The sequence below is a fragment of the Dendrobates tinctorius genome, unplaced genomic scaffold (assembly GCF_039654945.1).
Source record: "Dendrobates tinctorius isolate UK_male_01 unplaced genomic scaffold, ASM3965494v1 ptg000155l, whole genome shotgun sequence".
NCBI lineage: Eukaryota > Metazoa > Chordata > Amphibia > Anura > Dendrobatidae > Dendrobates > Dendrobates tinctorius.
In genome coordinates this window covers 12,679,153-12,702,500 of record NW_027361822.1, presented here as the reverse complement: position 1 = coordinate 12,702,500, position 23,348 = coordinate 12,679,153, and the positions used below count along the sequence as shown (strand labels likewise).

At 47.2% G+C, this 23,348-nt stretch overlaps 1 protein-coding gene across 1 annotated transcript in view; it reads left to right on the top strand.

Moving 5' to 3' along the window:
- Positions 1 to 23,348, top strand: part of LOC141051175 (uncharacterized) — a 223,470-nt gene that overhangs the window by 158,402 nt on the left and 41,720 nt on the right. Inside the window, 6 exon segments of the mRNA XM_073548040.1 lie at positions 7,244 to 7,350; positions 8,125 to 8,151; positions 10,842 to 10,991; positions 11,121 to 11,300; positions 11,384 to 11,507; positions 13,560 to 14,309. Coding sequence (XP_073404141.1) covers positions 7,244 to 7,350; positions 8,125 to 8,151; positions 10,842 to 10,991; positions 11,121 to 11,300; positions 11,384 to 11,507; positions 13,560 to 14,309 — 1,338 coding nt within the window.

The window sequence follows — 23,348 nt, the reverse complement described above, 5'->3', positions numbered from 1 at the left end:
TTTGGGCCCCTTGGTACCAATTGAGCATCGTTGCAACGCCACAGCCTACCTGAGTATTGTTGCTGACCATGTCCATCCCTTTATGACCACAATGTACCCAACATCTGATGGCTACTTTCAGCAGGATAATGCGCCATGTCATAAAGCTCGAATCATCTCAGATTGGTTTCTTGAACATGACAATGAGTTCACTGTACTCAAATGGCCTCCTCAGTCACCAGATCTCAATCCAATAGAGCATCTTTGGGATGTGGTGGAATGGGAGATTCGCATCAGGGATGTGCAGCCGACAAATCTGCGCCAACTGTGTGATGCCATCATGTCAATATGGTCCAAAATCTCTGAGGAATGCTTCCAGCACCTTGTTGAATCTCTGCCACGAAGAATTGAGGCAGTTCTGAAGGCAAAAGGGGGTCCAACCCGTTACTAGCATGGTGTACCTAATAAAGTGGCCAGTGAGTGTATATCTATCTATTATCTCTATTATCTATATCTATCTATCCATCTATCTATCTAGCTATCTCTATCTATCTCTATATCTATCTTTCTAACTCTATATCTATCTATCTATCTCTATACATATCTCTATATCTAGCTATTATCTCTATATCTATCTCTATATCTATCTTTCTATATCTATCTGTCTCTATATCTATCTCTATATCTATCTATCTATCTCTATATCTATTATCTCTATATCTATCTCTATATATCTCTATATCTATTATCTCTATATCTATCTATCTCTATATATATCTATCTATTTTTATTTATAGCCATTTATCTATATATATTTATCTCTATATCTATCTATATATGTCTATATTATTATTATTATTATATCTGTATATCTCTATCTATTATCTATCTCTATCTATTATCTATATCTATCTATATATCTATCTATCTATCTCTATATCTTTCTATTTATAGCTATCTATCTATATCTATCTATCTATCCATTATCTATTTTCTATCTATCTCTATATCTATCTACCTATCTATCTATCTATCTATCTATATTTCTTTCTATATCTATCTTTATATCTATCTCTATCTATCTCTATGAATCTTTCTATCTATATCTATCCATTATCTACTTTCTATCCATTATCTACTATCTATCTCTATATCTATCTATTTCTACATCTATCTTTCTATCTATATCTATCTAACTCTATATCTATATATCTATATAGCATTATACCCTATGAGGGGGTGCATTATTCCCTATGAGGGGGCAGCATTATACCCTATGAGGAAGCAGCATTATACCCTATGAGGAGGGCAGCATTATTCCCTATGAGGAGGCAGCATTATACCCTATGAGGGGGGCAGCATTATACCCTATGAGGGGGGCAGTATTATACCCTATGAGGGGGGCAGCATTATACCCTATGAGGAGGGCAGCATTATACCCTATGAGGAGGCAGCATTATACCCTATGAGGAGGGCAGCATTATTCCCTATGAGGAGGCAGCATTATACCCTATGAGGGGGTGCATTATTCCCTATGAGGAGGCAGCATTATACCCTATGAGGAGGGCAGCATTATTCCCTATGAGGAGGCAGCATTATACCCTATGAGGGGGGCAGCATTATACCCTATGAGGGGGGCAGTATTATACCCTATGAGGGGGGCAGCATTATACCCTATGAGGAGGGCAGCATTATACCCTATGAGGAGGCAGCATTATACCCTATGAGGAGGGCAGCATTATTCCCTATGAGGAGGCAGCATTATACCCTATGAGGGGGCAGCATTATACCCTATGAGGGGGGCAGTATTATACCCTATGAGGGGGTGCATTATTCCCTATGAGGGGGGCAGTATTATACCCTATGAGGGGGGCAGTATTATACCCTATGAGGGGGCAGCATTATACCCTATGAGGGGGTGCATTATTCCCTATGAGGGGGGCAGTATTATACCCTATGAGGAGGCAGCATTATACCCTATGAGGGGGGCAGTATTATACCCTATGAGGGGGGCAGCATTATACCCTATGAGGGGGTGCATTATACCCTATGAGGGGGTGCATTATACCCTATGAGGGGATGCATTATTCCCTATGAGGGGGGCAGTATTATATTCTATGAGATGGCTGCATTATATTCTATGAGATGGCTGCATTATACTATGTGAGGGGGCTGCTTTATATTCTATGAGGGGGCTACCCCAACTCCTGCTACATAATTAAGACATGTACAACCTTATATTATACCCAGATATTAGCGTGTTTTACCGCATAATTGGTGGTCTGGTATTTAACTCTATGCAGCTACATAGTGGGCCCCAAGAATGATTTTCTCTGGTGGGCCCAAGGTTTTCCAGTCCGACGCTGCACATATCATATCGGGGTAATCCTTAGTGATTTAGGAGAATTCCAAATGTCTTTCGCTGAACCACCTCCTAATTATGTTTACAGAGGAATTTGTAATGACAAGTGACTTCTCCTTGTACTGTACTGTAGAGCAGTTCTGTATTGACTAGACATACTTGCCCACACTGTAACACCACTACCAAACCAGAAGCTTGTCTGGTGGCTATAGTGGCTGATGCATAGAGCTCTACTTGACAACTTCAACATTGTTGGCGGCCATCATTTCTGCTCAGCGTGAATCGACTTTCATCAGTGAACAGCACTAAAGCCCACTGGTCTCTTGTCCAGTATAGATGCTCCCTGGCCCATACAAAACGATGATGCATGTGCCTAATGGTAGAAAACAAAAAGCAAAAAACACAAATACTAAAGTAGGATTGTCCCACAAGGATTGCCGTGACGTGGCGGGATGGCTTGTACATTATTTTGATCAAAATTATGTTTACTAAATACCCTTATTATTATTAACTTTATGCATATTTGCAGTTTATTTTTTACTTTTTAGTTCAGGATATTTGTGTTTTTTGCTTTTTGTTTTCTCTGGTTAATGGTCATGTGTTAATATGCACTTACATTTGGGTCGCCCTCCCAGGGCTGTGGGGTACTCGATACCGGGCCGGTGTCGGCGGGATGTGTCACAGCAGCAGTGACCTGGTTCGTGGCCCTGGGCGCCCAATTAAAAGGGGAAGTTTGAATGGTGGAATAGTTTGTGACGCCACCTGTGGTGTTCGGCAAGTGAGATGTTAAGCCGACACTGCATGCAGATCCACATGTACTGTATAGGTTAACTGCGAGAGAGACCCTTCACTGCTTTCAAGCCAGGCATTACCCTCCCTGGAGGAAGCAAAGCCACTGTGGCGGCCATACTCCTGGGGGCGCCACACATTGTGCATACACATTAACTTACTTTCTCAGTTCAGACTCCAAAGGCCAGGCTAGTCAGGCAGTGAAACGCCTGAGTGGTCAGTCCTAGACCACAGGTAAATGCCAGCTCAGGGCAGTCCCAAGGTTCACTCCCAAAAAGATGGAAAATAACCAAGAGTTATCTTGGACGGGGTGCTGAAGCAAAAAGAAAAAAGGTGGAAAAAGGGAAATAGGTTACAAAATCCGTAGCACCCTCACAGCAGAGTCCTGCATCCGGACAGCATCTCATCCTCCTCTTCAAGTTTGAATCCAGTCCTGAACAATTTTCTTTCCCATCGGGTTCTGGCGTGAAGCAAAGGAAATCTTCCAATCGGTTAGCATGTTCTCAGCCTGTTTGGGAGATTGGCAGACCACATCACGACCTTCATAGGATATTATCAGCCTGACTGGATTAAATCCAAATTTGCATCGGATATGTGGGTCGCCCGCCCAGGGCTGTGGGGTACTCAGTACCGGGCCGGTGTCAGTGGGACATGTCACAGCAGCGGTGACCCGGACTGTGGCCCTGGGCGCCCAAGTAATAGGAAGATGTGAATGGTGAAATATAGTTAAATGAATAGTTTGTGACGCCACCTGTGGTGTTCGGCAAGGGAGGTGTTAAGCCAATACTGCATGCAGATCCTCCGGGACAGATGGTGTGGTGCAGCAATGATGGTATAGCCCTCCACAGGCAGGGCTGTTGTCCCAGGGCAGTGTAGATGTGGAGACACTTAGGTGATGTAGTGTCTGGCGCACAGGATGTAGCAGTGTCAGGCGGACGGACGCAGGAAGGAATGGAGGACACCAGGGCATGTAGTTCCAAAGCTTTACTCACAGTCTGTAGTGCCCTCAGTCAACCTCCAGGCAAGATGGAAAGCTCCCTTCCACACTCCGCCAACTTATGTGCCTTTCCTGAACGTCTCCTCTATAGCGCCTTTAATTGTGAAGATCTCCTGACAGATGTTCCCAAGAACTCTACTTGCACGGCAGACAGCTGTAGCCTGCTTCGGGGACTCTCTACTCCTAAGTCCCGGCTCTCTATCTGTATTGCTGTCGTGCGCTCAAGTCTTAGATGGGAGTAGTGCATTTACAGCCCACTACTCCACTGGTGTCTGCTGCAGAACCATTAGCGTTCGTACAACCTCGGGGACCGGGTCCCGACCTTGCGCTTAGAACTTCTAGGCAGGGTTCTTCCTCTAACCCACGTCCTCTGTGTTCCCTTTTATTCCTACGTTCCGTACTTGTCCTTTCCCTTCTATGGAAGCTCAGGCTTCAGGTCAACGTCCTTCTCCTTCTTTCCTTTCCTTTCCCATGCCAGCTGGCTCAGGTCACTGAGGCAGCAGCAGCACTCCTTCTTCCAGGGATCCCTACTCCTCCCGAGTGGCTTCCTTCCTCACTGACCTCCTGTCAGACTGACCTCTCATCCTAAACCATCCCACTCATATATATATTCTGAACTCCACCCACCTCCCAGCACGTCTAGTGTTCCAAGCAGGGAACCACCAAAGGTGCTCTGCCTCTCTCTAAGCAAAGAGCCGCAATGTGGTTGTGCTGAACTACTCTATTGTGTGGGGTGTGAGTGTTGGAGCGTGGTCAGGAGCCTCCAACTTACCTGGATGGTGGGGCACCACACCTTAGGAGAAGGTGCAGTACCTATGTGGCGACTGAGCCTCAGGGGCGCCACATATGAACATCACGTAGTGCTTTACAAACAGGAGCGTATTCTCACCTCTTTGGCAGCGTGGACGCTGATAAGTCTGGGAACACCTGTAAGCCTTGGTATTCAGCAGGGAGCTCAGGGGGATTCCTCATCCTCTGCATGAAGGCGTCTTTGGTAGTATAGAAGTGAACGCGCGCCAAAGTGTCTCTGGGCAAGACTGGGTCCACATGCCGGGGTTTGGGGAGCCTATGTATCCTGTAAATCAGGAAATCTCTGGGGAGCAAGGTTGGAAGTACAGTTTGCATGAATTTAAGCAAAAAGTCAGCCAGCTCCTTATCTGGAATGTCCCTGACACGCACATGATTCCTCAGTGATCTATCTTCTAGATCATACATCTTATCCTGGGCCACAGCCATATCCTCCCTCAAAGCTTCGTTGTCATCCATTAGAGCATTTATAGTCTTGGCATATTCAGTCATCTTGCTCTCAACATGAGCAATTCTCTCCCCCAGGGACGAGACTTCCCCTCTAATCTCCTGCAGCATGGACTGCATGTCTTCCTTTAGGGAAGCACAGATGGAGGCCAGAAAGTCCCTCATGTCTCCTTTAGTAATAGGAGACAAGGTTGTTGTGAGTCTCAGATGCCACCCGAAGAGCGGGAGGAAGCTGAGGGGGAAGCCGCAGCCATTTTACCTGCAGCATGTGCAGTCTGTCCTTGGGGGAAGAAGTCCAGGAGCTTCGGCGGGGAACTGCGTTTCTGCACTCTCCCTAGGGTCATCATGTGCCCAGGACCTTCCAGGAACCGTTACTGTGCACAGGGAGGAGGAGAGGTAATATAGAGTGCTGTTATTAGCCGGTTTCACTCCGGAGAAGCAGGAGCCTGTGAGTTATGTGGCCTCTCTGGTCTGCATGCAGGCCACGCCCCCCTTAATATGCACTTACATTGTGCATACACATTAACTTACTTTTCTCAGTTCAGATTTGTTTTTTATTCATTTCATTGTGTATTCAGTGCATATATGGGTGTGACCGCCCTCTTTCTGAGCTGGGAAAGCCATCCAGTCTGGCCTAAGCTTTTACTAGTGGTTCAGTCGCTCGATCCTTGTTCACATTCACGTCACTTGGCAAGTGAAAAGGTTTTAAATACTAGAATAGGACTGTCCCACAAGGGTTGCCGTGACTTGGCGGGATGGCTTGTACATTATTTTGATCAAAATTATGTTTACTAAATACCCTTATTATTATTATTATTACTTCTATGCATTATTTGCGGTTTATTTTTTACTTTTAGTTTAGGATATTTGTGTTTTTTGCTTTTTGTTTTCTCTAGTTAATGGTCATGTGCTAATATGCACTTACATTGTGCATACACATTAACTTACTTTCTCAGTTCAGACTCCAGTTTTTTATGTGAGAAAACAAAAAGCAAAAAACACAAATATCCTGAACTAAAAAGTAAAAAATATACTGCAAATAATGCATAAAGGTAATATTAATAATAAGGGTATTTAGTAAACATAATTTTGATCAAAATAATGTACAAGCCATCCCGCCACGTCACGGCAACCCTTGTGGGACAGTCCCTACTCTAGTATTTAAAACCTTTTCACTTGCCAAGTGGCGTGAATGTGAATAAGGGTCGAGCGGCTGAACCACTAGTAACAGCTTAGGCCAGACTGGATGGCTTTCCCAGCTCAGAAAGAGGGCGGTCACACCCCTATATGCACTGAATGCAGAATGAAATGAATAAAAAACAAATCTGAACTGAGAAAAGTAAGTTAATGTGTATGCAGTTTTTTATGTGCCTAATGGTGTGGTTAGGTACCCTTGTAGGTCATCTAGCACGCAGACCATGCTGGTGTAAACTGTTTTGAATGGTCTGAAGTGACACTTGAGTGCCTTTCATCTCCCTTAAATGTGTCGGGAGTTGTGTTGCATTCATCATCCATCCGGTTCCGAAGGGCATTGTTCACAAGGAAGCGGTCATCAGCCTGGTATGAGGCCAAAGGACGTCCACTTCTCTGCCTTTCTGTGACTCTTCCAGTCTCTCTGTATCTGCTACAACGTGCTGATGGCTCTGTGACACTCTAAGCTCTGTGGCCACTTCTTTCTGAGCACACCCTGCTTGAAGCCTCACAATGGCAAGGAACTGTTGATTAATTGTTAGGTGTTGTCTTGGTCTTGTGATGTCCAAATGTGAACAGCATGATTTGGAGCATTGTTTAATACTAATTCAACCCCAAAATGTATTGGCTGATTCATGGATTAAACACCTGTTGTGAATTTTGCCATTAAGATCCTTGTAAGAGAACAGCAAGTTGTGCAACAAGTATTGAAAAATTGAACAGTTGGACATTGACGTTCAAAAGTTTAGAGAAAGTCAAACTAAGCTCACCTGAAGAGGTTAGAGTGCATTTTGGGTTTATCTTAAAATTTGGCCCGCAAGACAAATATCCCTAACTTTTTGTGAGTAGCGTATTTGTGCAAATAATCTTTTGTGGGGATGTGCTGTAATGAGGATAGAGTAAGCATTATAAATGAAAAAGTTAGATAATTTTAGCATAATGGGGAAAATGAAAATGTAATAAAGTGTCTGAACTGTCATGAATGTGAAAGATTAATTTGTTGACGATCAACTTTTTGAGCAGTAGCAACCACGGCCTCACAGACATTGATCAGAGAAGTCACTGATCTCCTACACTGTAAATCTCCCACTTAAGAATGGCCTACTAGTGATGAGCGAGTATGCTCGTTCGGGTTTTCCCGAGCATGCTCGGGTGGTCTCCGAGTATTTGAAGCTGCTCGGAGATTTATTTTCTATTGCCACAGCTGCATGCTCTGCGGCTACTTGACAGCCTGAATACATGTGGGGAATGCCTGTTTGTTAGAGAATTCCCACATGTATTCATGCTGTCAAGTAGCCGCAAATCATGCACCTGTGGCAATAGAAATTAAATCTCCGAGCACTTCCAAATACTCGGAGACCACCCGAGCATGCTCGGGAAAACCCGAACGAGCATACTCGCTCATCACTATGGCCTACAAATTGCAGATTTTCCAACTCCACTCAGAACCTTCCCGGCAGAATTCTGTGGCTGGGGCCCCTTATCATGTGACCCCTGACTCCTCCCCTCCTGTGACCTCATCCCAGGTCCTGTGCGCACAGAGCAGCCATATATGTGGTGTGCAGATCTGCAGGTGGAGGTAGGTGCTGGAGATTCCTCATTACTGGGCTGCACAGGGGGCAGTAACCCCTCCATTCCTGGAGATAGCGCCCCCTGCAGGTGGAGGTAGGTGCTGGAGATTCCCCATTACTGGGCTGCACAGGGGGCAGTAACCCCTCCATTCCCGGAGATAGCGCCCCCTGCAGGTGGAGGTAGGTGCTGGAGATTCCCCATTACTGGGCTGCACAGGGGGCAGTAACCCCTACATTCCCAGAGATGGCGCCCCCAGCTCTGCCATGTGTATATGGACAGTAATAGAGCGCTGGCTGGGCTCATGTATACGGGGGAGGGCGCTCTGATAACTGCTTTACATCTGTGTGGCATGGAGGCAGTAACATCTGACACCTGTGAACAGATATTCCAGCTCACGCTGACTGCGATACGTTCCACAGTTCTTTTGCATTTTTAGGTTTCATATCAAAAGCAGCATTTTTGATGTCTCTCCACAAATTCTCTATCGGATTGAGATCTGGAGATTGGGCGGCCACTTCATAACGTCACTCTTGTTGGTCTGGAGCCGGGATATTCCCCACTTGCTGATGTGTTTGGGGTCGTTGTCCTGCTGTATCACCCATTTTACGGGCATTTCTTCCTCAGCATAAGACAACACGACCTCCTCCAGTATTTTGATACATTCAAACTGGTCCATGGTGCCTCATATGCAATAAATGAACCCAACTCCATAATATGAGAAACATCCCCAAACCATTATGCTTGCACCTCCATGTTTTAGAATCTTCACAGTGTCCTGAATTCAGTGTTTATTGGTGGTCTCACAAACTATTTGTGGCCTTTACACCCAATAAGAGCAATCTTGCTCTCATGTGTCCATAGAATCTTGCACCACTTCTCTTTAGGTCAGTCAGTGTGTTCTTTGGCAAACTGTAACCTTTTCAACACGTCTTTTTTTCAGCAATTGTACTTTACGAGCGTTTCTTGAAAATAGCTTGGCTTCACGTAGGCGTCCTCTGATGGTTGCAGGACTCATTGAAGATCCGAAGAACTGAAGATCTTCTTGGATCTAACTAGAGCTGATTATTGGATGCTTCTTTGCCAGTCTTGTGATTCTATGATCTATGCGGATGGTAGTATTTCTTTTCCTACGTGTTTCGGATTTTGTTTGCCATTTTTTAGCATTGGAAATCTTTTTAGATAAGCAGCCAATTATTTTCTGCTCTTATATCTTTCTCCCTTCTCCAACTTCTTGATCAAAGTTCTTTCTCCTTCGGTACAATGTCTGAAACAACCCATTTTACTCACTGACCACGGGGGGAAACCAGCAGATACTTTTGCTGCACTCCTTCTTTAAATAAGGGCCATGATTGAGACCTGTTTCTTCACAGAATGAATGACCACATTAATTTATGCACTGCTATTAATTAGAACACCCCCCTTTCATTAAATAAGTCAATTACACCCAATTAGCAGCATGAATGTCATGACTGTTACTTCTGTTGGTTTCCCATTACTCTCCTAGTAATTAATTTTTTCCCATGTTGTATGAGCTTTTGTGCCAAAAGCAGTAATAAATGATAATTAATGATTAATTAGTGATGTTAGACTGCTATTGTTTTGCACATAAATATAGATTTATAGGGAATTCATTTATTTATACTTCATTGAACTGAGAAACAATTTTTTTTCCTAATTTCGGCTGCAGTAGTTATAAAACACCAATATTCTCTCATGAAATGTCTGTAGCATTATTCCTGGTAACGAGGACACTTACCTTGGAGGTGTAGATTGGAATCTTAGACCAGAATATTGTATGAAACAATGTACATTAAGATTGATGTGACACTATCGTTACATTTCTTTTATACTGTGACATAAATTTGTTAAAAGCAACTTTTGAAGTTCCCAAAAATAACTCTAAATATATTAGTGAGAATTTATTATTTCTACTGCACCAATTTTCTGGCATAACAAAGATGGAAAAGTTCCTGATCGCCAGATACTGGATAAATGAAGATCCGCCGACACTGAGGGAATTTTTCAGACAGTCTGACTATATTGTGAATATGGAAAAAGATATTTACGTTAAGAGAAAAAGCATAAGAACATTTGACACACTGTGAATACCTTGGGTGGAGAGAAGATGACCTTGAACTTAGGTTACACCATGCATTATTTCCTGCTCTTGCATGTAATGGGGGAGGGGAAAGGAGGGAGGGAATTTCTGAAACTAATGACCATTGTTAATGTTTTCATTGCGATTTTTGTTCTATTGTTTTGTACCTTAAATTTGGTTAAATAAAAATGTATCTGATTTAAACAAAAGATGTAAAAGTTCTCCCAGCATTCAAAAATGTTGCTCTTATGCACTAACCTCAAGCGGTTTTGCCTAGGGGGAGAGACAACCGATTCCCCATAATTTATGCTGAAAAGTGGCATAAATTCAGTAGTTGTACTATTCTGGTGTTAGTAATGCTGACTGATAATTATTACTGAAGAAATCGAAATTTCAGTGAACGCAGCACACGCCGCGGGTATAAGAGATGTAAGTTCACCAGCACTGAAGTAGTATTCCTGTCAATAGAAAAATAGAGAGACTATAACACCTACATGTTACATCTCAACATACTGTATATTTCCCCTTATTATCTCCTGTAATTATTATTTCCTGCGATTCTTTATAATGTTACATCGGCTCATCTTCTTCCGATTCAGGTTCCTACAATATTGGATCCTCTCAGTGGAGATCTTGGACATACAAGGATTTTCCTGATTGACCAGTGAAGGATGGATAGGGACCGGGACAAGATGGGAGAGAGGATATTACACCTCACACTAGAAATCCTCTTCCGGCTTACTGGAGAGGTGAGAGATTCTGATGACGTCACATTACATCATTCTTATCTATGGGAATAACAGATGGACAGAACTGGAGAGGTGAGGACTCTGGAAATGTCTGTAGGGAGATTTATTAATGTGTCTCTCCATAACCAGGATTATGCAGTAGTGAAGAAGACCTCTAGTGAGCGCTGTCAGGCCCCTGTGTCTGAGGGATGGGGAAGACCCCTGAGCCCAATCATGGGGCCTCCACCTCACCCCCTGATATACGAGGTCAATGAAGATCAAAAGATCCTAGAACTCACCTACAAGATGATTGAGTTGCTGACTGGAGAGGTGACACTGCTGGGAATGCTGGGACATTATACAGTAGCGCTATGGAGGTATCGGGGTGATGACGATATCATTGTATGTGTCAGGTTCCTATAAGGTGTCAAGATGTCGCCATCTATTTCTCCATGGAGGAGTGGGAGTATTTAGAAGCACACAAAGATCTGTACAAGGACGTCATGATGGAGGTTTCCCAGCCCCTCACATCACCAGGTAATAGAAATGACAACTGACTTGTAGTAAAACTAGTTTTTTTTGGTCTGTTTCTTTAATATTATTTATTTGCAAACATCAGAATCATTTACCAATTCAAAAATATTTTACAAACTGTGTTAGTTACATTAAAAACATTTCAGTAGACCTGGCTTACGTAACCCGATTATCATCATCCATTCATGTGGTCCTAGGCCTCTAACACCTCAAAAAGTTTGGTTGCAAAATAAGGTTTTAGTTATGAAATTTGTATTTTTTTTGAGTTACTCTTTGGATCCATCATTATATAATTTCCCAATTTTGTTGACCACTTTAAAGAGCTAGTTTAAGTGCAAACTTCAAAATGCGTCCATGCACATTACAAGATAAATTGGAAAATAAAAAATTGATACTAACTTTTTGATTCTTCTAACATTCTAACCAAATAAAAAAAGGATGTTTGAAAAACAATGCCTACATAATGTAGACATGCAGCACTGGGGTTCTGGGTTCAAATCCCACCAAAGACAACATCTCCAAGGAGTTTGTATGTTCTCCCCGTGTTTGCGTGAGTTTCCTTAAACTTTTATTTTTTGCTTTCTTGGCCTTTTTTTTTTCAGAGAATATGAATGATAACACCAAACCTTTTTCTACAGTGGTTGGGTGAAGCCATTTATTGTCAAACTACTGTGTCTTCTATTTTTAAATCATAATGACAACCCAAAACATCCAAATGACCCTGATCAAAAGTTCACATACCCTGGTGATTTTGTCCTGAAGTTGACACAAATAGGTTTGAATGGCTACTAAAGGTATTATTCTCACCTGTGACCTGTTTGCTTGTGTACAAAAAGCTGAGTGAGTTTCTGGGATCCAGACAGATTCTTGCATCTTTCATTCAGTAAAAGCGTTGTCAACGGATCTATGGGTAAAGGCCACGTCTCACATAACGACATCGCTAGCGAGATCGCTAAAATGTCACCGATTTTGTGACGCAACAGCGACCTCGCCAGCGATCTCGCTATGTATGACACATAGCAGCGACCATCCCCCCCGCTGGATATCACTGATCGTGCTCAAATGTCCTGGGCCATTTTTTGATCGTTGGCGTTCCGCTGGCCAGCATGCATCCCTGTGTTTGACGCCGACGATCGACCCCCGTTGGCGAAGCAGAACTCAGGGACGCAGGCGTGAGTCAGAAAAGCTGCTGTGTGACAAGGTACCAATGACCGCCGAGGTCATTACACGGATCGCTGTATCATTGCTGCGTCGTTGAAGAGATCTGCCGGTTTGGCAGCTTACTAGGCACCATGTAACGACTCACCAGCGATCCTTACCAGGTCATATCGTTGTTGGGATTGCTGGTGCGTCGCTATGTGAAACGGGACCCTAAAGGTAGTTGAACTGAGTAAAACAGGAAAATGATACAAAGAGATATCCAAGGAATTGATAATGCCAGTCAGCAGTGTTCAAACTGTGATTAACAAATGGAAAATCAAGGGCCCTGTAAAAACAAAACCATGGTCAGGTAGACCAACAAATATTTAGTCCACAACTGCCAGGAAAACTGTGATGCAAAGAAAAATCCACAAATAACATTAGTTGAAATACTGGACTCTCTGAAAACTAGTGATGTGGACGAGCGCTCATCACTAGCGGCCACAAAATGGCTGCAGTACTGACATTTCATAACAATGTTATGCAACTGCTGGGCGACCAGCCACCGACTTCAATGGAATGGTGCTAGTGCAGGGGGTATTACTTTTTTAAATTATTATATTTGGGGGGGCTACAACATTTAAGGAGTTGTAGAAAATAGTGGACAAAACCTTTAAAATATCGCGCTGCCACCATATTATTAATGGTAGCTGTAATTACAGACATGGCCAGATTCTCATCTCTAAAGTGCATAGCAACTTTAATTTAAAAAAAATTAATTTTGAGAAATGCAATTTGTATGTAAAATGTATGTATACATGTATGCAAATGTAATAAAATATCAATATACAGTAATTTTAATGTTAGATTTAAAAAAATAAATGAAATGTAATAACTTTATTTTTTTCTTGGCAGATGACTATATCAGAAGCTCAGAGCAACATCTGATTCCTATAGATTTTAAAACAGAAGAATGTGGTATCACAACATTTACTTATGAAGAAGATGCCATTATCTCAGATACACCTCTAGCCCTTTACAGCAAAGATCTATCATCTGATCCTTTTCAAAAGCTCTTATCTTCGGATTCATCACAGACTGTTAAGCAAAATCAAAATATCAAATTCAGAAACAATATTGAACCATCTTCTTACACAGTGGAGGATCCTTTTTCATGTTTAGAATGTGGGAAATTTTTCACTCGAAAAACAGTTCTCATTGACCATCACAAAACTCACACAGGGGAGAAGCCATATTCATGTTCTGAATGTGGGAAATGTTGCACTCAGAAATCTGATCTTGTTAAACATCAGAGAACTCACACAGGGGAGAAACCTTATTTATGTTCTGAGTGTGGGAAATGCTTTAGCCAGAAATTTCATCTGGTTAGACATCGACGAAGTCACACAGGGGAGAAACCATATTCATGTCCAGTATGTGGAAAATATTTTAACCAGAAATCACATGTTGTTAGACATCAGATAAGTCACACAGGGGAGAAGCCATTTTCATGTTCTGAATGTGGGAAATGTTTCAGCCAGAAATCAAGTCTTCTTGCACATGAGAAAATTCACACAGGGGAGAAGCCATTTTCTTGTTTAGAATGTGGGAAATGTTTTAAACAGAAATCAAATCTTACTGCACATCTGAGAAGTCACACAATAGGTAAGGACAATTATACCTTGAATGAGGAAAATGTTTTAACTGGACAATCAGTCTTGTTGGCCTGAATGTGGGAAATAATTTGTCTATGACAAATATATCGTTAAAGTAAACATGTCCGCTGATACATGCTGCCCAATTTGTGTGCAGGATGCATCGGGCACTGGCTGTTTGATCTCAGCTAGCTATGCTTAAACTCTGAAACACCACGTTGTTTCAGATAAAAATACAGCTCTGGCAAAAATTAAGAGACCACCACATCAAAACCCTGTCATGGGCAGCCCATTCTCCAGACCTGAACCCCATTGAAAACCTCTGGATTGTAATCCTAAGGAAGATAGTCACAAGCCATCAAACAAAGAAGAACTGCTTAAATTTTTGCACAAGAAGCAGTGTGAAAGACTGGAGGAAAGCATGCCAAGACTCATGTAAGCTGTGATTGAAAATCATGGTTATTCCACAAAATATTTATTTCTGAACTCTTCCTGAGTTAAAACACTAGTATTCTTGTTTCTAGATGATTGTGAACTTTTTTTCTTTGCATTATTTGAGGTCTGAAAGCACTGATTGTTTGTTTGTTTTTTAATTTTGATCGTTTTTCTTTGTCAGAAAAAAAATACAAAATATATTGCTTGGAAATTTGGAGACATGTTGTCAGAAGTTTATAGACTAAAAGAGAAAAATCAGACAAACTGAACATTTGAAAGTGGTCTCTTCATTTTTGCCAGAGCTGTATACTTTAAAAGCCGTTTCTCCTTGCCCGCTGCACTGGATTGACAGATCTCTGCCGGTGCACGCACATACTCAGAGACTTGTTACTCCAGAGCAGTGGACGAGGGGAAGTTTCAGAAGGTTCACTTTAAAGGGTTTTAGGGGATAGCGTTTTTATGGCCATCATCATGACCTCTTTAAAAACAAGAAACTCAGTAGATTATCACCTTCCTCTGCTCCATGGATGCCTCTTCGTGGTTGCTCTGGTCTTTTTTCACAGGCTGCATTGGTGTCAGCACAACTACGGGGCACGTGACCACAGCAGCCAGTCCCTAGGCTCAGTAGCGTGTGCCGTCTACGTCGGCATGAGTGCTGAGCCCTAATATACAGTAGCCTAGTGCAACCCATTTAAAATAACTCATGCAAGGAAGTAGTCATTTTGTTTTTTTCTTCTTGGAATTCATGATAGTGACAATTTGCCAATAACGTCTGTAATCCAAATAGCAAATAAAATACAATGCAATATAATTGTATGCATCAAAATATTTAGTAAATACTTGTTTTAAAGTATATACTTGTGTTTGGGCCTCTCTTTCTTTATTCATTGTGTTTCCACAGGAACTTTAGGGTTAAGGAGGGAGATGGTGGCCATGCTTTGTCGCAATAATGAGGAGAAAATCACATCATAGACCCAAGCGTAGAGTTGGTGTGAATCGATCAGCACGTCACATCGGCCAAGACAGTGGTTTGTGGACACAGCAAGGGTGTTGGAGTACTGCCTGTTACCTGTCGACATCCGCAGCTAATGTTTTAATTAGTCAGCCTGGAGCAATGCCATTTTTGCAACGTGACGCACATGTGTGTCACATTACAATAATGACGTCGCTTCAGGCTAGCTAATAAAAACAAGATTATTCCTGTCACGATTCCACCACGCAGTGTCCCAAGAATGCTGTGACAGCTTAGCCGCCCAATAGGATCAGGGGCAAGCTGAGTTGTCAGGATTGTGAGTGACAGCTCAGCCGCCAAATCTAATATAGGGGTATGCTGAGCTGTCATTATTGTGACAGCGCAGAGGTCCAATCTGGCCGGACTTGTGGGGTTTACTACAGGTGTCACCTATTGTGGGTTGTTAGTTGGCTATTTAGCTGGCTTATAGTGATTAGAACATTGCCAGTTGTAGATTTGCTCAAGTGGTGTGTGTCTGCTCTGTGCTCTGAGTCCTTATATTCTGATCTTTGTTGCCTAACCTTGGATTTGCCTCTGACTGTCCGTTCACCTAGCCCCTTTGTCTTGATCCGCTACCTTCTTGGAATTCTGTCCCTGGACTGTGACCAGATTACACTTTTTGTCTCACCCCTCTAGTTATGACGTATCCTCTTGGCTTTTTACCTTGGACTCCTCGACTTCCTCGACTCATGGCTTGTCCGTAAGAAGAGCATCACATGCCTACAGTAAAGCATAGCACCGACTCGGTGATGCTTACAGTGAAGCATTGCGATGGCTCGATGAAGCTCTGGGGCTGCTAAGCCTCACCTGGAACTGGAAACCTCTAACGTGAAGATGGCAAGATGGATTCAATGAAGTTTATGGAAATCTTAGAAAAAACATCATGCCTTTGTGGGAGGAAAGGCCCCCGTTGAATGTCCGAGCCGGAACCAAGGGAGCCGTCATCTGGGTTCCGGGGGAAACTGTCCCCGGGGGGCAGAATTCAGGGACGGACCGTTATGACAGACAGATGGGCTGGGGGAGGGACCAGTACAAAAGAGGTGGGGAAATCCCGGGACAATGAGTCAGCAGACCGACACAGAGACAGCAGGAGACCGTGGGAGTGGCTGAAAGCGAGAGAGACTCACCAGTGCCAGGGAGGACGCTCACTGGGGACTCCAGAAGGACGGTACCGAGGCAATTATCCGGGACTTGCTGCCCCGCTCCAACCCGCGGCCACTGCAGCCCCAGTTCAACCCGCCACCTGCAGCCGCCCTGTTCTCACCAGTGGCTGCGGCCACCACTGTCCAGCTCCGGTCCGCAGCAGGGGCCGGGCCTCTTCTGACTGCGGACCCCCCATCGCAGCCGTTAGCTGCGCAGGTGGCCTGTCATTCGCCACCACACATCGCTGCCTCTTGCCCCAGGCCAGGGGCAGCAGCCCAACCGTCCAAGGACTCCGCCAGAGCCTGTGAGGCTCCAGTGTCATCAGCGCGCCGGACTGCGCGAAGACTTCGTCATCGCCTCAGCAACTACTACGCCGAAAGACCATCAACACGAACGGCGAGGGACGTCTGGACGGCTAAGTTGACTTTGTAATTAAGGACCCGTAGTCGGCCATACCGCGGCCCTATAGTGACCGGCTGTTGCCGGAAGTAGTCGTGTTCTACCCGTTTGTGTGTGCTTGTATAGAACCCCTGCGAGGGCAACCCGTGTTACCCCTTTTGGTGATCAGGCCGGGACTGAGGAAAGTTCCCTCTAGTCTTATAAACGTTAATATAGAAAGCACCTAATTGTCTCGCGACTCGTCACTGCATCCTGCGTCCCTGCAAACACCACATTTGGCGTAGTCGGCAGGATGCAGTCTCTGAGCGCAGATGGCGGTGCGCCTGATCAGAGTGGGGCTGCGGGCGCTGCTGACGATGGTGGTCCCTGCTCCAGCATCTCCCTGGGGGCTATGCTAAGTAACTTTCCCCGGTTTTCTTGCTCCGATACCCTGTTGTGGAGCTGGATCGAAAGTATGTGGGGCCTCTTCCGTATGCACCCAATGACCCCCGATTTAGAGGCTGAGGTGGCCCTTATGGCGCTAGATGGGGAAGCCCGGAAGTCGGTTATGTTGAGACCCCCGGGGCGTCGCAACACCTTTGCCAGGGTCTTACAGATCTTGGAAGAGACCCACGGGGATCCAACAGACGTGCGGGAGTTGAGAACCCGGTTGTTCAGTCGGATGCAGGGGGAGGGGGAGACCATCACCCAGTATATGAACGCCCTCCAGGAGCGACACACCGCCATAGAATGGAAGGACGGAATAGGGGTAGGGCCCATTGACATTACCCTGCATGACCTGTTAGTGACTGGACTCCGGGACCCGCTAATCAAGCAGACATTGCGGGAACATGTCCGAGTGAACCCACGTTTAGCCTTCTCCGAAGTGGGGAGTCAGGCTCGGGTGGGAGAGCGAGAGCAGGGGATGACAGCTCCTGTGGGGAAGGCCCGGAGCCTGGAGTCTTCCGTAAGCGTTGTCGAAGAACCTCGATGGATCGAGGAAATGAGACAAGAACTGAAAAGTATCCGGGGCGAGTTGGCTGAAGTGAAGAAAAGAACGGAGCCCGCGCCCGGCCAACCTGGCTACAATTCCGGGCCCTGGGGGCCTTGCAATACCCGGGGTGGCCGAGCCTCACCGCCCCGGTGTTATGAGTGTGTAGAACTGGGCCACTTTGCACGGGAGTGTCCGCGGCATGGGAAATACCCACCCCGGCGAACATTAAACTAGAGGGCTCCGGGCATGGGGGACGCTGCTCGGAGCCAGAAGCCACAACGAGGGGTGGTGGAAGTCCCGAAGAACTAGTCGCTAAGTGCCCAATAGTATGGGCCGAAGTCGAAGGTCGTGCTGTACGGTGCCTAGTGGATACAGGGTCGCAGGTAACGACCATGCCGGCAGCATTTTCCAGAAGCGGCAAGGCCCCAATGGGGGCCCATGATGCGACTAGTGGCCGCAAACCAACTGCCGATACCTGTCGCTGGAGTGGTGTGGCTTCAGATGACATTATGTGGTAAATCCCTCGGCCCCCGGGGAGTGGTCCTAACCCAAGGAGAGACTAACGACAGTCATCCGATCATCTTGGGCATGAACATACTACGGGAGTTTGGCAATCTACTCCTCAACGATACCACGCAGGAGACCCTAAGTAAGTGCGGTTCTCGCACGGCCCAGGGGCAGGTCTTCCAGCGGTTGGTGCGGGAGGCGCGAGTGCTCCAGGAGTGTAAGGAGGGTGAGGCGCTGGGCAAGGTCATCGCACCGGCGGCCCCTCCGCTCGTGCTTCCTCCGGGGCAGACGGTGGTGGCTCTGCCGATCCGCTCCCCGATACCACTGGAGGGCGTGGAGATGCAGGTGGAACCATGTTACTCGGAGCGCCTGCACCCTGGCATCCTGGTGGCCCGCTCCCTGGCCACAGTGCTGCGGGAAGGGACCGTCTTGGTACGTTGAGTCAACCTGGAAGATCAGTATATCACCCTGAAGCCCCGGGCCGAGATGGCCAAACTAGTAAGGCCATTGGAAGAGATGCTGCCGGACCCCGCGGTCCAGTTGAGGGTGCAACCCGAAGATCCCTGGGCAGTGACGGTACGAACCAACAGGCTGCACATCCTCGGCCCAAGAAAAAGGTCGAGTCATCCTGGAGAGAATGCGCCAGCCCAACTTCTCCAAGTAGAGACACTTCTTAGACAATTTTACAGTGTCTTCACCAGCCATGAGGACGACTTCGGATGTACCACGGCCATCACGCATAGGATCCCCACTGCAGGAGCGGCCCCCATCCGGGAACGATATCGGCAAATACCACCGCAGCTATACCAGGAAGTGAAAACTCTGTTAGCCTAAATGCTCCGGAAGGGGGTCATACGAGAAAGCCAAAGCCCTTGGGCGTCCCCTATTGTCCTGGTTCGGAAAAAAGATGGCACTTTGCGTTTTTGCGTGGATTATCGGAAGTTGAACGCCTCCACCATCAAGGATTCGTATCCACTGCCCCGCATAGAGGAGTCTCTGTCTGCCCTGGGGAACGCAACGTACTTTTCAACCCTTGAGCTGGCCAGTGGGTAGGTGGCGATGTCAGAGGAAGACAGGGCCAAGACGGCATTCATCCTTCCCATGGGACTGTTCGAGTTCAATCGGATGCAGTTTGGGCTGGCCAACGCCCCAGGAACTTTCCAGCAGTTGATGGAGCGTTGATATACCTGGATGATATTATAATCTAAAGTACTCCGCCACGTTCGAGGACCACCTGAAGCGGTTGGGGCAGGTGCTCGGCCGGCTGCAGAAGTATGGGTTAAAGGAAAGCCCCAGAAATGCCACCTGTTCCGCACCCAAATCGAGTACCTGGGGCATACCGTCTCGGCAGAGGGCGTCCGACCATCCCTGGAAAATGTTGCTGCCATCCAGGGGTGGCCTACCCCCGAGACGGTGAAGGACGTGCGGGCCTTCTTGGGGCTGGCCGGCTATTACCGCCGGTTCGTGAAGAATTTTGCACGCCGAGCTCGAGCCCTGCAGGACCTGCTGAAGGGGGCTCCCGCCGGGGCGAATGGACGGAAGAGCCGGTGGCAGCAACTGCAAGAGGATGCATTTCAAGATCTCAAGGCTGCTCTCTCGGACGCCCCGGTATTGGCATATGCAGATTTCTCGCAACCGTTCATCCTGCATACCGACGGGAGCCTTTAGGGACTAGGATCTGTGTTGTCACAGGTGCAGGACGGCCGGGAGAAAGTGATCGCCTATGATAGCCGGTCGCTGCACCACTCAGAACGCAACCCGGACAATTACAGCTCCTTTAAGCTCGAGCTCCTCGCGGTAGTGTGGGCAATGACGGAGCGGTTCGCAGAGTACCTGGCGGACTCCGAAGTAGTAGTGCGGACCGATAACAACCCGTTAGCCCATTTGGAGAATGCCAAACTGGGGGCCCTCGAGCAGCGGTGGGTGGCTCGGATGGCCAAATTCAATTATAAGATCATCTACAAATGGGGAGCTGAAAACGTGCACGCTGACGCGCTCTCCAGAATCCGACACACGACCCCAGGGAGAAGTTGCGACGATGAATTAGAGGCAGACGAGACGCCGTTCGCCCTCACCACCGCCGCGCTTACAGTCCAGACGCAAAAAGCACCTCATCCGGGACTCCTAGGAGGGATGCCGGAACAGCCCCTCGACAACTGGATCCAGCAGCAACAAGAAGATACAGAAATTGGACTCCTGCGCCGATGGGTGGCCACCGGTAAATTGCCCACGGGCTCACAAAGACAGACTTTGACCCAAGATATGTTGCGCCAGTGGGAAAAACTAGCCATCAAAAATGGACTTTTATATCGAAAAGCCATGTCACGAACCACGTCAGCTACGATATGGCAGGTAATCGTGCCCGGAGCCCATCTCAACCAGCTGGCCCGGGAAGCCCATGAAAAGGGGGCTCATTTTGGTGCTCAAAAGACTTTACAATGGCTGCAGCAGATAGTGTACCACCCACGCTTGCACGCTGCTGTAGAAGAAGTTTGTCGAACCTGCCGCCCGTGTGAGCTCGCTAAACCCCCTGCGCAACGAGCCCCGGTGCAAACTATTGTAACATCAGCCCCTCAGGAGCTTCTTATGGTGGACTATCTAACCATAGGTCCTGCCTATCAGGGGTATGAACATTGTCTCATTATGGTGGACCATTTCACCAAGTTTGCCGTGGTCACCCCACCCGAGACCAAATAGCAGAGTCGGCCGCCTATGCGATTTGTAAGAACTTTATTCAAGTGTATGGCTGTCCACAATGAATACATTTGGATCAAGGGGCGTGCTTCCTAGAAAAAGTCATGGAAGAGCTACACCATCTTTACGGTATCGATAAATCGCGGACTACGCCATACCACCTGCAGGGAAACGGAGCCTGCGAACGATTCAATCGTACGCTAATCCAAATGCTGCGCACCCTGGAGAGCAACCGCAAGGCCCGCTGGCCTGAATATGTCCCTGAGCTGGTGTGGGTATATAACAATCGGGTGCATCGAGTGACTGGTTACACCCCCTACTCATTGCTGTTCGGGCGGGAAGGAAAAGGAATTACGGAGGTGGAATTGAAACAAGAAGAACCCCATCCCTGGACCGGGGTATCCTCGTGGGTCAGAAACCACCGGCACCGGCTGCAGACCCTCCACCGTATTGTCCATACAAAGCTCCAGGATCAGTGCCCCCACCCATTGACTTTCAGACTGGGGATCGGGTACTCGTACTTGATCAACGCCCCCAAAACAAGTTAGAACCACGATGGGAAGTGAACCCGTACCGAGTGTTGCGCCGAATAAGCCCCAACAGGCCTGTGTACGAAATACAATCTGAAGGAAACAACGCGCCTCTCACTCGGGTTGTGCACCGTAACATGTTACGACCTTGTACGTCTACCGATCCCCTGCAGCTTGAGCCGACCCTCCAGGTCCCCGACCCCCTGCCCCCGGTCTGGGACCTGGATGACGAAGAGGACTTCCCCGTCGCATCTGCGGGTCGCCCTAATAGTGGCACTACAGTAGACCCGGGCATCCCACCAGAACCAACTATTCGACCACCCTCCACCACCCCAGAAGACTCCACTACACCCGAGCTTCGACGCTCCGAGCGGTCAACAGGTGGCGAACACCCTGAACGTTACGAACAGGACCAGTTCATATGGCGACAAGGACTGTCGTCCCAAAAAGCTAACCCGAATCTACAAAAACCCTCGCCCGAGGACTGGCGAGCATACAGGGCGGGGGAGTGTGGGAGGAACGGCCCCCGTCGAGTGTCCGGGCCGGAACCAAGGGAGCCATCATCTGGGTTTCGGGGGAAACTGTCCCCGGGGGGCAGAATTCAGGGACGGACCGTTGTGACAGACAGATGGGCTGGGGGAGGGACCAGTACAAAAGGGGCGGGGAATTCCCGGGACGATGAGTCAGCAGACCGACACATAGACAGCAGGAGACCGTGGGAGTGGCTGAAAGCGAGAGCGACTCACCAGTGCCAGGTAGGACGCTCACCGAGGACTCCAGAAGGATGGTACCGAGGCGATCATCCGGGACTTGCTGCCCCGCTCCAGCCCACGGCCACTGCGGCCCCAGTTCAACCCGCAGCCGCTGCCGCCTCCCCTCAGCCCGCGGCTGCGGCCTGTTCCCCGCCACCTGCAGCTGCCCTGGTCTCACCAGTGGCCGCGGCAAGTACAGTACCGCCAGCGGCCACCACTGTCCCGCTCCTGTCCGCAGCAGGGGCCGGGCCTCTGCTGACTGCGGACCCCCGTCGCAGCCGTTAGCTGCGCAGGTGGCCTGTCATTCGCCACCACACATCGCTGCTGCTTGCCCCAGGCCAGGGGCTGCGGTCCAACCGTCCAAGGACTCTGCCGGAGCCTGTGAGCCTCCAGTGTCATCAGCGCGCCGGAGTGCGCGAAGACTTCGTCATCGCCTCAGCAACTACTACGCCGAAAGACCATCAACCCGAACGGCAAGGGACATCTGGATGGCTAAGTTGAGTTTGTAATTAAGGACCCGTAGTCGGCCATACTGCGGCCCTGTAGTGACCGGCTGTTGCCGGAAGTAGTCGTGTTCTACCCGTTTGTGTGTGCTTGTACAGAA